Source organism: Panthera onca, chromosome A2, assembly GCF_046562875.1.
Source record: "Panthera onca isolate mPanOnc1 chromosome A2, mPanOnc1 haplotype 2, whole genome shotgun sequence".
Lineage (NCBI taxonomy): Eukaryota > Metazoa > Chordata > Mammalia > Carnivora > Felidae > Panthera > Panthera onca.
This window is the reverse complement of record NC_138340.1, coordinates 101,081,649-101,096,194: the sequence shown is the minus strand read 5'-3', so window position 1 is coordinate 101,096,194 and position 14,546 is coordinate 101,081,649. Positions and strand designations below refer to the sequence as shown.

The 14,546-nt window shown below is 37.1% G+C and overlaps 1 protein-coding gene across 1 annotated transcript in view; it reads left to right on the top strand.

Moving 5' to 3' along the window:
* The first annotated feature begins 403 nt into the window (after nucleotides 1-403).
* COL28A1 (collagen type XXVIII alpha 1 chain) overlaps nucleotides 404-14,546 on the top strand; it is a 175,474-nt gene continuing 161,331 nt past the window's right edge. The window contains exons 1-5 of the mRNA XM_078442134.2: nucleotides 404-544; nucleotides 3,629-3,789; nucleotides 4,637-5,193; nucleotides 11,565-11,585; nucleotides 13,272-13,328. Coding sequence (XP_078298260.2) covers nucleotides 3,663-3,789; nucleotides 4,637-5,193; nucleotides 11,565-11,585; nucleotides 13,272-13,328 — 762 coding nt within the window. The 5' untranslated portion in view covers nucleotides 404-544; nucleotides 3,629-3,662. The remainder of the gene's footprint in view (nucleotides 545-3,628; nucleotides 3,790-4,636; nucleotides 5,194-11,564; nucleotides 11,586-13,271; nucleotides 13,329-14,546) is intronic.

The following is a 14,546-nucleotide window of genomic DNA, read 5'->3' as shown; positions in this document are numbered from 1 at the left end:
TAGAAAGGCTAGAATAAGGAACTTCTCTATACTCTTCATTCAGCTTCAATAATTTCAATCCATTGCCTCTCTTGAAAAACCAGTTTTGCATCTGAGTCTGTTGTCATTTACACTCCCTCACAGAGCAGTTAGGAACTAGTATCACACAGAGCACACCCCAGGCAAAGAAATGTAGAAATAGAAGGAGGATATGGTATGAGACACAAAGGCAGGCTGTCAATAAATGCCGAAAATGTAGAAAATCTGCTCAAGTTATTTTTATAACAGTTTGGAGAACATAGGCTTGTTCCAAGAGGACACTGTTCCTTTAAATTACTTACTGATCCCACCCAGATCTTGCACCCTGGCCAAATGCCTGACCACTCTTGCTTTAACTTAGGCTAATAAACACAAATAAAAGATTGCAAAAGTTCCAAAAGCAAAGATAATTTTTATTTCCACAGAACAGAACAATATCAAATAGCTAACTCCATCCCCAACAATGGTCCTTGCTGTTGGCATTTGCTTAATCAGTCTTTAATTCCAGTTTGACAAACTTTATAAGGTAAGACATAACTGTTTTATTTTAATCACTTGAAATCAGAGAAGACCACCTAGGCACTGTGGAAGACTGAAAGGTGTGCATACTTATTATGTGAAGAAAGCTGAAAATAATAGCTGATAGAAAAATTTTCTATCCTCTGCCATTACTTGAAATTAATTATTAGAAAAATATAAATAATTGTTAAAATGTAGACATTTAAAATTTATGTCAAAATTATTTGAAAATTGATTTTTAATTCACAGGCTACTACATAGCATTGCAATGATGTTAATATCTTTTGGGATCTCTTTTCCTTAATTTGGAACATATTTTATAACTCAGTATTAACTACAGAATGTTTTATACCTTGGTTAGTTTGGCAATCTGAATAAAGTGCTCATTTGATAATTTTATCTTTATGTGAAATAAATGCTATGCAAACACTGTGAATACAATTGGTAAACTCTGCTGAAAGAATTTTGGTTTTAAAACATCATAAAATATAAAGTCTCTTAGATTTATTGATGCTGATATTTACCCAAAATAAATTTTAGGCAAAAAAGGCAAATAGATAGCATTTGGTTAAAGATAATCTTTGTCTCTGCATTTATAGAATGCCACTTATAGTAAACACAGAGGTTTTTATTTCTTTTATTTCTTTCATTTTTCTTTCTTTACTTAATTTCTTTTATTTAACTTTTATTTTATTTATTTATATCTTTTATTCTTTTATCTGAATTTATAAATTTCTTTTATTTAACTTTTATTTAATGGCATTTCCCCCCTGAAGCCTATTTTGCTTGTATATGATGTCTAAATGAGCAAAATGTAAGAATTATTGAAAACTGAGGCAAAATAAAACATGGCAAAAATGATTAAAAATGAGTGTCTCTTACTATGCCAAACTAATAAAAAAGAAAGAGATTTCAGAAAGGCTGTGGAACTAGAAACCAAACGTATAAGGGTATCCTCAGGCTAATTCTAGTAAAGAGAGAGGAATAGCAAGACTGCTTTGGGAGAGCTGGATAAAAAGTAACAGAGGAGATAGTAATAAAATATGAGACATTGTGATTGTTGCTAGTGAAGACGTTGTGACGGTGACTATTGTATAGAAAAAGCTTCAGGTGCGAATTCATGGTTATATGACAACCCCCCCCCCCCCAAAAAACAAAAACAAAAACAAAAACAAACAAACAAGCAAACAAACAAACAAAACAAGTAAAAACACACACACACAACTGTATGAGTAAGTGCTTAGTTTTAGGGAAGACAAGTCTTTATTTAAAGACAGCATTTCCAAAGCCCAAAATGAGGCCAACAAATGAGAAGAAAGTGGTTTTCTGCTCAGGGTCCTGCATGGGAACCATCTTCTTTAGATTTTTTTGAAGAGTTGTATTGATCATGTAGCTTGTAAAATCCTCTTATTTTCAATGAAATTAAATCCTCAGTCTCTTATTCCTATAACTTCTGAGACGCTTCTTATAATAATGGGCTCAATGAAAGGGAAAGGTCATATGTCACACCAGGGACATGGTGTTATTCCCCTGGCCTGCCCCCCTGAAAATGCAATAGCAGCTGTGTTTTGCTACACAGCCTTATTTTACGTTAGTCTTCAGTTAAACTTGTACTTCCTTCTGCATTCTTCTCTTTGGTTAACAAGGGATTACTTGAGGGAAGGATGTCCTTTATGTGTTTTATTTCCTCAGGAAACTTCTTGTTCTTCTTCTTTTTTAAACATTCAGCTGTCTTCACATCTTACCATACCTGATCTGAAAACTGTTGACATCTGGCCAATTGCACTTGATGCACTTGCCAAAGAGAAGCTTGGCCAGACTGATACAGAGTCAGCTTAATAAACTTCCTGCTAGGCGATATTACTTGAGGATCAGATTATGGCATGGAGCCATCCATTGGTTCATCCTCAACCCAACAGCTTTGATTCCTTTTTGGGTTTCTCTATCTGGCATATATGAAAGAAGTCAGTGATCCATTCCATTCCTCACTACCTTTGCATATATTTCCACCCCCTATTTGAGCCTGGAAAAATCATGCTCATGATTTCCTGGTTCCCATTCCCTGAAGGCAAAGTGAAGGAAAATGTGATTTCCTTTTCCAGAACTTCTGAAGTCAGTATAGTTTAAGAAGGAGAGCATTTCCAAACCATGCAGAACATTGTTTCAAAAAAGCCTTTTTGTTCCTTCTCCAGTATACTGAGCTAGCTACATGTGAGTCTTCTCTTGCCAGGGAAGCCTGTGGGTTTAAAAGTCATCCAGCGGATAGCTGGGCATATTGAGGGATGAAGATGGCTGAAGATTTAATACAGGATTAGAGTTTTCATTGTTAATTGACCCAGAAAAATAGTTTTACAGGAATGTTCAGAGGAAGTGTGTTCTGATATCAAGTCTTATTTCTGTCCATCAGTTCTTCACTGGAAGAACAATGTTGCTGAGCAAATCTGCTATTTTTGTTCTCATACTCTTTTGATTCATTGGATATGCATCTGTAGTCCAGCTTGGAACTCTGTTGTAGATGAAGTTTCCAAGCAAGAGCATAAAAGAGAAATGATGTTTTATGGGAATACAAGGGCAATTTCATTTTTGACTAGCCTTTTGAAGTCACTAAAGTTGTGCATGTATTATTAAGACTGGAATGATGGTGGTTCTCTACAACCCTGTAAAAATATTGAGATCATCAGGAATTAGTTATAATGAAACAACCATGTAGCAATCTGATATCACCTTGAAGAATGTGGAAATGTCAAAACAGACCCTATGCTTGAACCATGGTCATCATACAGAGTGGGACTGAAGTGTTTTCAAATGGCTTTTCCCACTCTCTGCTTCCCATAATAAAATGGGAAATTCAGATTACGTGGCTGTAATTCTTTGACTATATAAAATATTCAGTAATAAGTGTTGGCTTGTGGTGCCACGATTTATTTCAATTAAAATCTTCTAAAATCTCAGTGTAGATGTTTTTCTGGAAATATGAATGAAAACCCTTTTCTCTTGTCACATGCTGGTTTTCATTTCTGCTGGCTTGAAATTAAAAAATAGCAAACATTTTATTTTACCAAAGTATTTATAACTGATTTTTCTATTAAAGGTGCTACAAGACAGATGACCTTTCACCACCTGCCATGATGTGGAACAGACATTTCGTCTTCTATCTCCTGCTTTTGCCAGCTTTTATGAGTCAAACAATACATGGACAAAGAAAGAAAGGATCAAAGTCCAATTTACTTGCAAAGAAAAATAACTTCCAGGGTAAAAAAAAAAAAAAGTTTTTTTTTAATGATTAGTTTTAGCCTGAATATTTTTTTCTGAATAACACTTGATATAAATATCAAACCATACATATATAAAAACATATGTAATATTCTATTTTAATATAATTATGTTGTGATAATAATATACCTTGTATACATACAAAGGATACTTATAAAAACTTTAGATGTTTTAGAGCCCTTGTACATTCATTATCTCATTTGAGCCTCACAGTAGCTTTATAAAATAGTAATGACAGAAAGTGCCACTCTCATAAAGAAATAGTGGCCCAGAGAGACTAAATGGCATATCTCAGGCCATAGACAAATGAACTAGTAAGATGCAGAGCTAGAATTCAAGCTCAAGTTCTCTGTTTTTAAGATTCCCCCTTATTGCTAAAGTGATGTGTATAGTTGTTTTCTTCCTGGATTTCAAAAAAGCTAAAAAAAAAAAAAAAAAATCCCCAAACCAACTATCTGAACAAGATGAAGCCTCATGAATGTGACATAGAACCTGAGATTTAGGCAGAGTGTTGTTTACATCTAGACAGCTTTGCCCAATATTTGCTGGATTTCTAAGCGGCTTTTACTTTGAGGAGATGCTCAATATACATGGTATTTTATTTGTTTGCTTTTTATTTGCATGATTTTAAGAGGCAAAGAATTTCTAGATTTGGAAAGAGATGTAGTTCTTCACAACTTAAGCCCCATCTCCAAGGCACCTCTCTTTTGCACTCCCCTCTCCTCTCCAAAACAACACACATCCCACCACCTCAGGGCTTTCCTTAGGCAAGGTGGTTTCCTGATTAGGAACAAATATTTTGCCTAACCTGTTTGTTCTATTTCAGACTCTACTTGCTTCATAGATGTGGTCTTCATTGTGGACAGCTCTGAAAGTTCTAAAATTGTTCTCTTTGATAAACAGAAAGATTTTGTGTATAGCTTGAGTGACAAGGTTTTCCAACTGGCCCCGGTTCGCTCCTTGAAATATGATATCAAACTGGCAGCACTTCAGTTTAGCACCTCTGTCCAAATTGATCCACCTTTTTCTTCTTGGAAGGATCTGCAGACTTTTAAGCAGAGGGTCAAATCTATGAATTTCATTGGGCAAGGCACCTTCTCCTATTATGCAATCTCCAATGCCACTAGTTTGCTTAAGAGAGAAGGGCGTAAAGATGGTGTGAAAGTGGCTTTGCTGATGACTGATGGCATTGACCATCCAAAGAATCCAGATGTCAAGAGTATTTCTGAAGACGCCAGAACTGCAGGAATATTGTTTATCACCATTGGACTTTCCACTGTCGTCAATGAAGCCAAACTTCGTTTGATATCTGGGGAATCATCCAGCGAGCCCATTCTACTGTTGAGTGATCCCACACTTGAAGATAAAATTCAAGATCGCCTGGTAGGTACTTGAGGAGTGGGTCTTATATATATATTTCCAATCATAATATTGACACCTTAATTATAAATTCTGTGAGGATAGATACTGGGTCAGAAAGATAAAGGAAAAAGAATCCACCTTGGAAATAGCTAAGAGAATCTTTCCGAAGTCTCTCCACTTCCTTGATAGTTTACACCAGATAAACTGGGAAAGTACCAGAGTTCCTGCTCTGGAATTGCATTCCTAACTTTATTGCTAGACAATGCTGAGAATTTGGGAAGAATTACTTTCCAGTTATACACTTCAGTCTCCTGTTTATACATCCTGGGATCACGAACACTGCTGACTTATATTCAATTTGTGGTCAACTTGTGGTCTGCAGTATTTGTACTAAGTTGGGTTTTTTCCCCATTTAACATCTGCAGAAACATTTTGACTCAATATGTCACCTACGGCAATATTATGCTACTCAAGCAGAGTTCATAGACTTCTAATTTTTTCATTATGTCCTTGTTTCTTAGGTGTTAGCAAGCCCACCCAATGTAAAATCACCTGCAACCTTCAGTCACCCAACAGTTTCTCCCACATATCAATGAGTGCCATTTGATTGGTCTGATTAGCTATGTCGATGCTTTTCTTTGCTGATTGCTCAGCTGTGTATGAGATCCTTTCCTTTCTGCTTGGGAAAACACAAGGCAAAGCAATCAAAATAAAATCCCTCTTCAGAGTATTCCTCAAGAAGAAAACTCCTAGAGAAAAAGTGGTTGATTTGTTAAGTGTTAAAAATCGATTTTCCTACAAATACTGATTTTCTTTGATTTCTTGAGAAGAGGGCAAGGCACATGTGTCCCTTATACTAAGCATTTCATATAGCTGTTTTCTATAGGTTGCAAAAAATCTCAGCCTTGTTTCAGAGATTGTTTTGCCCTTTTGTCCCTTCTCCCAATCTTTTTCCTAACATTATTCTTATAAGTTAATAACTTAAATTCTATTTATATTTTATTTTTATATTATATTTATATATTTTTTATTATATTTTTCTGTTATATTTATATAACTATTCTGTAAGTTAATTCTCTTAAATATTAACTTTAAGATAATAACTTGTAAGTTATTCTTATAACTGTTGTTTTCAGCATGAGACATAAACTATTTTATCTAAATAATAGTTATCATGTCTTGAATGCTCTCTGTCTTAGCCATTGTTCTGAGTACTTTACTTACATCTTTTATTTTATTCATTATTTTATTTATTTTATTTTGCAACAATATTATGATGTAGGTACTATATTATCCTCATTTTATAGTTGAAAATGTAATGCCATGCAAAGGCCCTGAGGTCTTCACAGTTAACCCTATGAGGTTACCTTGAAAGGGGAAAATAGAAACTGTGTTTTAAGATTTTCTCAATCAGAGCTGCCTTGAAACAGTTAAGCAACATCCCTCCTCCAAAGCTGCTATTGTTTCTGGTCTCTTTTCCTTGGGCATTGGGGGTAGATAGAGAGAGCTCAGCCCAGGTTGGAGATGGTGATTTCAGTCCCCAGGGGAGTTAGGGGGAGTGCTTACCCTGAGCATCTTTTTTGCATGAAAGGGAAATGTTCAGGGGTACCTGGCTAACTGCCTACGTCTGTCTGTGCCATAGTGTAAACAGTCCTTACCACTGAACCCAAAATAGAAGATTCTAGCATGTGCTGGAGAGAACACTTGAATTGAGATAATGAGTTGCTAGTTGCTGACTATAGAAGTTGCAGGGGAGGCATCTCTTTGGCCAGTTGTGTAGGCTCAGGAGGTTCATACTCCTTCTAGACACATTGTCTTGGCTGAGAGCTCCTGCCCAACTCAGGACACAGGATCTTGGCAGTAGACTTGACACAGGACTATTTGTCCATTTTTGGGGGAAACCAGAAAATGATCAAGTGTCCCAATGACCCTGCTCTTGCTTAGCATCCTGTGATTTCAGCTTGTTTGTTCAGATGGAAGCTCTATGAACAAGCCACTTCTCAGGAGATGCTGCCTTCTAAACACTTCCAGCAACCAAAGTGCTTATTAGGCCCTCAAAGAACAATATGCTAAGTTTCAACGTTTCCAATTGCCACTATGTGGGAGGCAGAACTTGACTCTTGATCAGACCATTGGAAAAATTCTTCATCTAATCTATTTCCATTACATTTTTTTTTGTTGAATTTTTAAGCTTTTCATTTTGAAATGATTATGTAGTTGACTTTCTAAAAGAAGTTAATTAGGTATAATTTAAGTAAAAAATTGCATCTACTTAAAGTACAGAATTCTATGAGTTTTGATAGATGTACACATTCATGAAACCACCAACACAGTTAGGATACAGAACATTCTGCCACGCCCAAATTTCCTCATGCCTCTTTGCACAATATCCTTCCCTTGCCTCTTAGCTCCTGATCTGATTTTTGTCACTCTAGTTTAGTGTACATTTTCTAGGCTTTTATATAAACAAGCTTATGCAGTGTGTACTCTTTTTCTGTCAAGGTTTTTATACCCAGCATGACAATTCTGGAAATCGACTGGGTTGTTTTTTATATCAGCAGTTTATTTCTTTTTACTGAGGAGTATACTTCAGTTGAATTTAATGGACATGGGTGCCCACAATGAACAGATTTTGCAGGAAGCAAGACAAATCAAGGAATCATTACCAACTCCCTGGTACCTCTAGTAGAAAGTATCATGTAAGAAGCCCATGAATACATTTCAACTCTGAATGACCCAAGAGATACCTGATGATTCCACATTGAAGAGGATATGTAAAATGTTTTAATACTATTTTATTATGATTTACATAACAGTATTGAAACCAAGGAAACAATTCCAACCCAATATCCCATACATATAGTTGGTCTTTCAGAAAAGATGTTATGGTGGCTATTTTGCCATTATATTAAGCTGTAGATATTTTTTTGTCACAGAGTTTGTAATCCTCGCCTATTAAGTTCTTTGTTCTGATCCCATCTGCTACCATGCCAATACCTTTGCCACCTTCCTCACATGTCCTCTGTCCCCTTCTCAGAGCATTGACCTCATACTCATTCACAAAATTGGCAGTTCCATTCTAGTCTTTTCCTTCCACATATATGCCATCACAGAACTCTGCCTCCATTAATAAAATGCACCTTCTTTTGCTCCAGGGAGGGCTTTTCTCCATTTATCACTTCCATTTAAACTAGAGCAACCACATAGATCTTTTTAAAAATTTTTTTAATGTTTATTTATTCTTGAGAGAAAGAAACACAGAGCATGAGTGGGGGAGGAGCAGAGAGAGAGTGAACCACAGAATCTGAAGCAGACTCCAGGCTCTGAGCTGTCAGCACAAAGCCCAACGCAGAGCTCGAACCCACTAACTGTGAGATCATGACCTGAGCCAAAGTTGGACTTTCAACCAACTGAGCCACTCAGGCACCCTCATCTGCCTAGATCTTAACTGAACGTGCCCTTCCCTATGGCTTTGACCACATTCTCCCAGCTGTATGCCACATAACCTGCCTCTCTGCTAAGGGAAGGCACTCACTACTTCCCAAGGTGTCCAGCTCTGTCCACATGGGCCCTTTTGTCCACTCTTTCAAATGTCCCTCCTCACTGCTTCCTTTGTCTTATTGCCCACACTAGTCCTTATGACTTTTTCCTCATAAACTTTAACATATAGAGGAGCATTCCATCAATGAGCTGGTCCTTTGCATTCTTCTTGAAAATTATCCAGAAAACCCACCTATTTCCAGAAACTGTCTTGTTTCCCACCTCCCCACCCAGTCTGGGATCTCCTTCCCACGCTGCTTGCTGTGTGCTGTTTTCTGTCACTGGGGCTTATAGACTATAAGTGCCCTTAGGGATAGAGCTTTGTTCTTTGTTTGAAACAGTCTTATCTATTGTGTAGTCTTTGGTCTACTTTTGTTTCCATAGAAATACAAATTCCAGCAAACACAAAATCAAATGAGTTCCAAAATTAGTTAGTTATGTTGTTATGGTTTTAAGCCTCATGGCACATATTTTTAAAGAGTTAACATGGCACAGCAGAAATTAAATTCTCAAAGGAAGAGCTGAAAAAAGTGTAAAATTATACATCAGGCATAGTGGCAGCTAAATTCATGAGCTTAAAAACTGATGCTAGATAATAGAAGGGTGTTGCCTATTATAAAAAGGTTGTAAGGTGACAGAACTTTGCATTTTTCTTTATTTCAGTAGTTGCTTTCAAACATTACAATTTGACTTGAATTATTACTTGTTTATTATATCTTGAACAATTTTCAAATTCCTTTCCCTCTCTCCTTCCCAGGAAAACTAAACTTCTGACATGTGTTCAAAATATTTTCATAATTTGGATCACATTCTATAAATCCCTCTGCAGCTTGCTTTATCACTCCCTGTCCTTGGGAAATTTTCTATGTTGAAATATGTAGCCCCAATGGATTCACTTTAACTGCTGAATAATATTTCAGTTATTGACCCATTCTAATACTGATGGATATTTTCATTATTTCCAAATTTTCACTACTGAAAATAATGAATGCTGAAATATACAAGTACTTCAAGAATTTCTCTAAGATATGTCTGGAAGGGATGTCAGAGTAACAGGTGGAAACAAGGACTTGTCCTGGGCAACCTAGAAATAAAGTATGCACATCTTCAGTTTTCTAGGCACAGCCAAATGTTCTGGAGAGGGGAAATTACACCAAGACTGTCAGTATATCTGAATTCCCATTTCTCCACATGACCTGTTAGTTCATAAAGATACAAGCAGTTCATCTGCTTTCAGCCTGAATTTATACTGGCTGGCTATTTTAAATCAGGAGGGTGGGGAGTGAGGGGGAAGGAAGGGACAAAAGGCCATTGGTGAGACTCTGAGTTTTGTAAATAGGGTGTGTGGCCAGGGTTTTACAGCTCCTGAGACCCCATAGTCAAAATTTCTTATTTTTTGTATTTTTGGAAAATGACCTGGAAGGCTTATGTGTCTTGTCCAAAGCCACACAGCTAGTTCATGGTGGACACAGGGTAAAAACTCCAGACAATGCTTAATTCTCAGCCTAATTTTGTCCTCCTATTAGATCCCTAGAACTGCTTAAAGCATTTTGGTACATCTTCACTCTGTATTATTAGTTTGTATGGAAATAAAGGTAAAGTAAAAATAAAACTAAAGGGATGTGGGGTCCTCCATAAAGGTACAGCTCTGACTTATCTTTAACTTCCTCATTACATTCTTCATTTCTTATCATTTTATTTTTAAGTTTATTTATTTATTTTGAGAGAGAGAGAGAGAGAGAGAGAGAGAGAAAGAATGTGAGCTGGGAAGAGGCAGAGACAGAGGGAGAGGGAGAATCCCACTGACAGTGCAGAGCCTGATCTAGGGCTCAAATTCACGAACCATGAGATCATGACCTGAGCCAGAAGCAAGAGTTGGACACTTAACCAACTGAGCCACCCAGGTGCCCACTTCATTTTTAATATCTTGCAACAAATATTCTAGGGCTTTTTATTTCCATTTTCTATTTTGTCATATGAAATTAACCCTTCAGGTTCAGTTGTAAGGCATCAATCTGACACATCATTTCTACATTATGAAAACAATTCTCTCATCTGTAAGCATTGGTTAATTTCCTTCCCATGTTTGGCTTCGGACGTGGCCTTAGTGCCCTCATCAGACAGTACCTCATTCAGCGGAAGTAGGTCAAGATGTTAGACAAAAACTAGATTGTGAATTTCTCTAAAATTGTGAATTTAAAGGAATTTTGAAAAATATTCTGGCTAATTCATTACTGTGTGGGTAAGTATAAAGTACCACTTGAACTTGTTCAGGTAGCTCCAGCCAAGTGTATGACATTGGGCAAGTGACAGCACAGCAGACTCAAGTTTCCTTGAGGCAAAATGAGAGTCTGGACCTGATTGACTTCAAAGGCTTGTTGGTATTTCATGAAATTATCACGCTAAACTTAATGTTTTAATGTTTGAAAAAATGCATGTATGGATAGGGATGGAAAAATAAAAGTAGAGAAAACATACAATTATGTATTCTGGCTAAGTCTTTATAAGTAAAAGTGAAAAGTCTTTATGATGACTGATCAAGCTTGTAGCCAAATTATGGAGATTAGAGAGCTGATTAAGAAAACAAAAGCTAGAACGTAGGATGTAACAAGATAAAGCTCCTCAAAAAAGAGTAATTTTTAATGTTAGTGCCCTTCCTGTCTCTTGTGATATGGCTCAGAGTGCTCCTTGGGAGGTTGGCTGGGAGGCTCTACTGCTTTTATAAGGTTAAAAAGACTGAATTGCTATTCTTCTTGAAAATTGCATATCCCATAGAGAATAATTAAGACTAATAAGAAGCTGGAAGCAGAACCATGAAGCGAGTTAATGTTTTATTCTTTTTTCCCTCCTAGGATATCTTATTTGAAAAGAAGGTAAGCACCACATGCTTTGATTACTATGAATTAACTCTAAAAGTTTGCATAATCAAATCAGCATTGTAATTCACATTAGAAGATAGTGTCTAAACAAAAATGCTTAATTCTTTCTAAAATGAGCCAATTTTGAGGCAGCCATCTGATTTCTTTTATGCTGCTCTATCTACTGCAGATTGGAAAATTTAGAAAAAGTAAGAAATATTTCATATGATTTTAGAGAGTAACTTTAGAAATCAGTGGTAGCCAAAATGCATATTTTTTTAAAAAGATTTTATTTTTAGGTAATCTCTACACCCAATGCAGGGCTTGAACTCACAACTCTGAGATCAAGAGTCACACATTCCACCAACTGACCCAGCCAGGTGCCCCCCCCCCCCCCCCCCCCCACTAAATGGCATAGTTTTTGCTTGTTTTGGTAACACTTCCTTTATTCTAAGCATGTCTCTGATACCAGCTACTCGTGGGGATCCTTCACTTTGGGAGGTGTGTTAGCCAAGATTCCTAGCCCAGAGACACCGCTCAGAGTCTCCTGCTGCTGCCCAGGGATTGACTTTAAGCTCATTCTCCTTCTTGCTGGTGGCAACCATACCAAGTGGCAAAGGAAGCTGGCTAATATCGTTTGGATAGTGCTTAGCACAATCGAAGTCCACAATGTTGCTGAGGACTTCTATACTGCATATGTGTTTCTTACCACAGAGTTTGGAACATGCGAATTTTGTTTGATAAACTGCTTATTAAACATCAGGAAATGTACAGATAATAGGAGCCAACCAGACCCTGCAGAACACCATGTTTCATCGAATGGTCAGAGACACCATTGTTTTGTGTACCACTGAGATAGGAAAGGACCCTGCCAATTAAGCTGTGATATAGTAACTTCTTATAAATTACAATTCTTGATTTTATACTTATGGTAAGAGTCCCTTTAGATTTATTTAGACATAGAGTTTTAAATCCTGTATCACTTTTGTACATACGTATAAGGAAAAGTAGAAGCAAACTAAATTGGTTATTTCGAAAAGTTCTTCGCATTCAGAGTCTAAATCCTCTGCATGGCTTTTTGTCTCTGAGTCATTGATGCCCTTCCTCCCACCTCCCCCCAATATCAGCCTGTGTGCCATCAAAAACACTGGTGATGCAGCATTTCTTGAGTGTGCTCCAGTGGTGTCTCTGGAGTTTTCTTCCATTTCATTCTGTAAGTTTTGAAGAACATGTGCAGAAAATAACACCTTCATTATGATCAGGCCTGATTCAAATAAGACTCATTCTGATTTCAGACATGTTAAAATAAGGAGAAATGTACATCCTAGAATTGATAAAATATGGTATGCCACATGTTTTCCTTTTTGACTAAAGGAATATTTGATATTTGTATGTTATTGAGCTTTGATGTACTGTATAGAAGAGAAATTCCAAAAATCCACTGAAAATGTTTATTTTCCCTTTTAACTGGCAACTAGATGTTTTACATATATTTTTGGTGGGAGGTCTAATTTATCTAACCATGGCAATGTTTAGTAATACTTTATTAGCTGGCTCTTACCAGATCTGAGTTAGCCTAGGAGAATTGAAAAGGGAGAGCAAAAACTCCATAAATTTGCTTGGTAAAATTTCTTCAAGGGAATAAGATTTGAAATGCTGCATTTCATTATGTGTTAATATTGGATTTCATTCTTGACTCAGTGTGAACACAAGATTTGTGAATGTGAGAAAGGGGATCCAGGCGATCCAGGGCCTCCTGTGAGTATGTTTCCACTTTTTTTTAAATTTTGTATGTTTCTACTTTGAACTTACGGTCAAGTCAGGAAGCCCTAGTCATGATTGCTCTACTGACGCTTGAAATCGCAGGACTGTTTGATGCTGTTGAAAAGAGGTTGTGGGGCGCCTGGGTGGCTCAGTCGGTTGAGCGTCCATCTTTGGCTCAGGTCATGATCTCGCGGTTCATGGGTTGGAGCCCTGTGTTGGGCTCTGTGCTGACAGCCTGGAGCCTGCTTTGGATTCTGTGTCCCTCTTTTGCTGTGCTCCTCCCCCGCTCATGCTCTGTCTCTTTCTCTCTCAAGAATAAATAAAAAAGAAAGAAAGAAAGAAAGAAAGAAAGAAAGAAAGAAAGAAAGAAAGAAAAGCAGTTGTGTGCAAATAGCGGCCAACACGGAAATGCTGTTTTTTTCTTTTATTCCTAAAGGGATACACTCTGTCCTTACAAACAGGCCTGGGATTTTCCTGACCTGAACTGAACTGAGGGCAGATTTGGTTTAAAATGATGAAGCTGTTCTCACAAAGGATATTTCAGGATCACGTCTGATGTGACAATTGGGGCCAGAATTTCTCAACACTGAAGTGAAAACAAAGAAAAAGGTCATACAAATCCTTGGTGCTTTAGGGAAAGCTTTATCCCACTCCACCTAAGAACAAGTGACACGGATCTCTCTGGAAGCTAACTGTGACTTCACATGTATCCAAGAGCAACACTGTGTGGGCCTCTCAGGGAGGAAGCTGGTCAGGAAGCTTTGGGGATTAGAGTGAATCCTGTGAAATGGAACTTGGCAACTAAAGGTTAAAGGCAGGATTTACTATGATGATTCAATACTTGATAAAATAATCCCAAAAGGAGTGTTTCCTTTATATTCTGGCCTAACACCTGGAAGGTACCATCTAGGTACTGGGAAGGGACTTGAAAAAACATCACAATGGTAGAGATACTATATATTTCTCTAATACATTTCATTCTGATGCATCCATGCTGCTCATTCAGTATTCCATTTACTTATGTTGTTTCAAACCTCTGAGGTCATAAGCCCAGTGGACATATCTCACAAAAATGCATTGATACAGTTTTTGAACGAATGCTTGTATTTGGGGGCAGGGAGCAGAATGTGTACTATGAATTGCTTAGACTGTGCACATTTTCTCTTGAGACTTGGGTCCAAAGACTATATTTTTTCAAACCATTCTATCAAT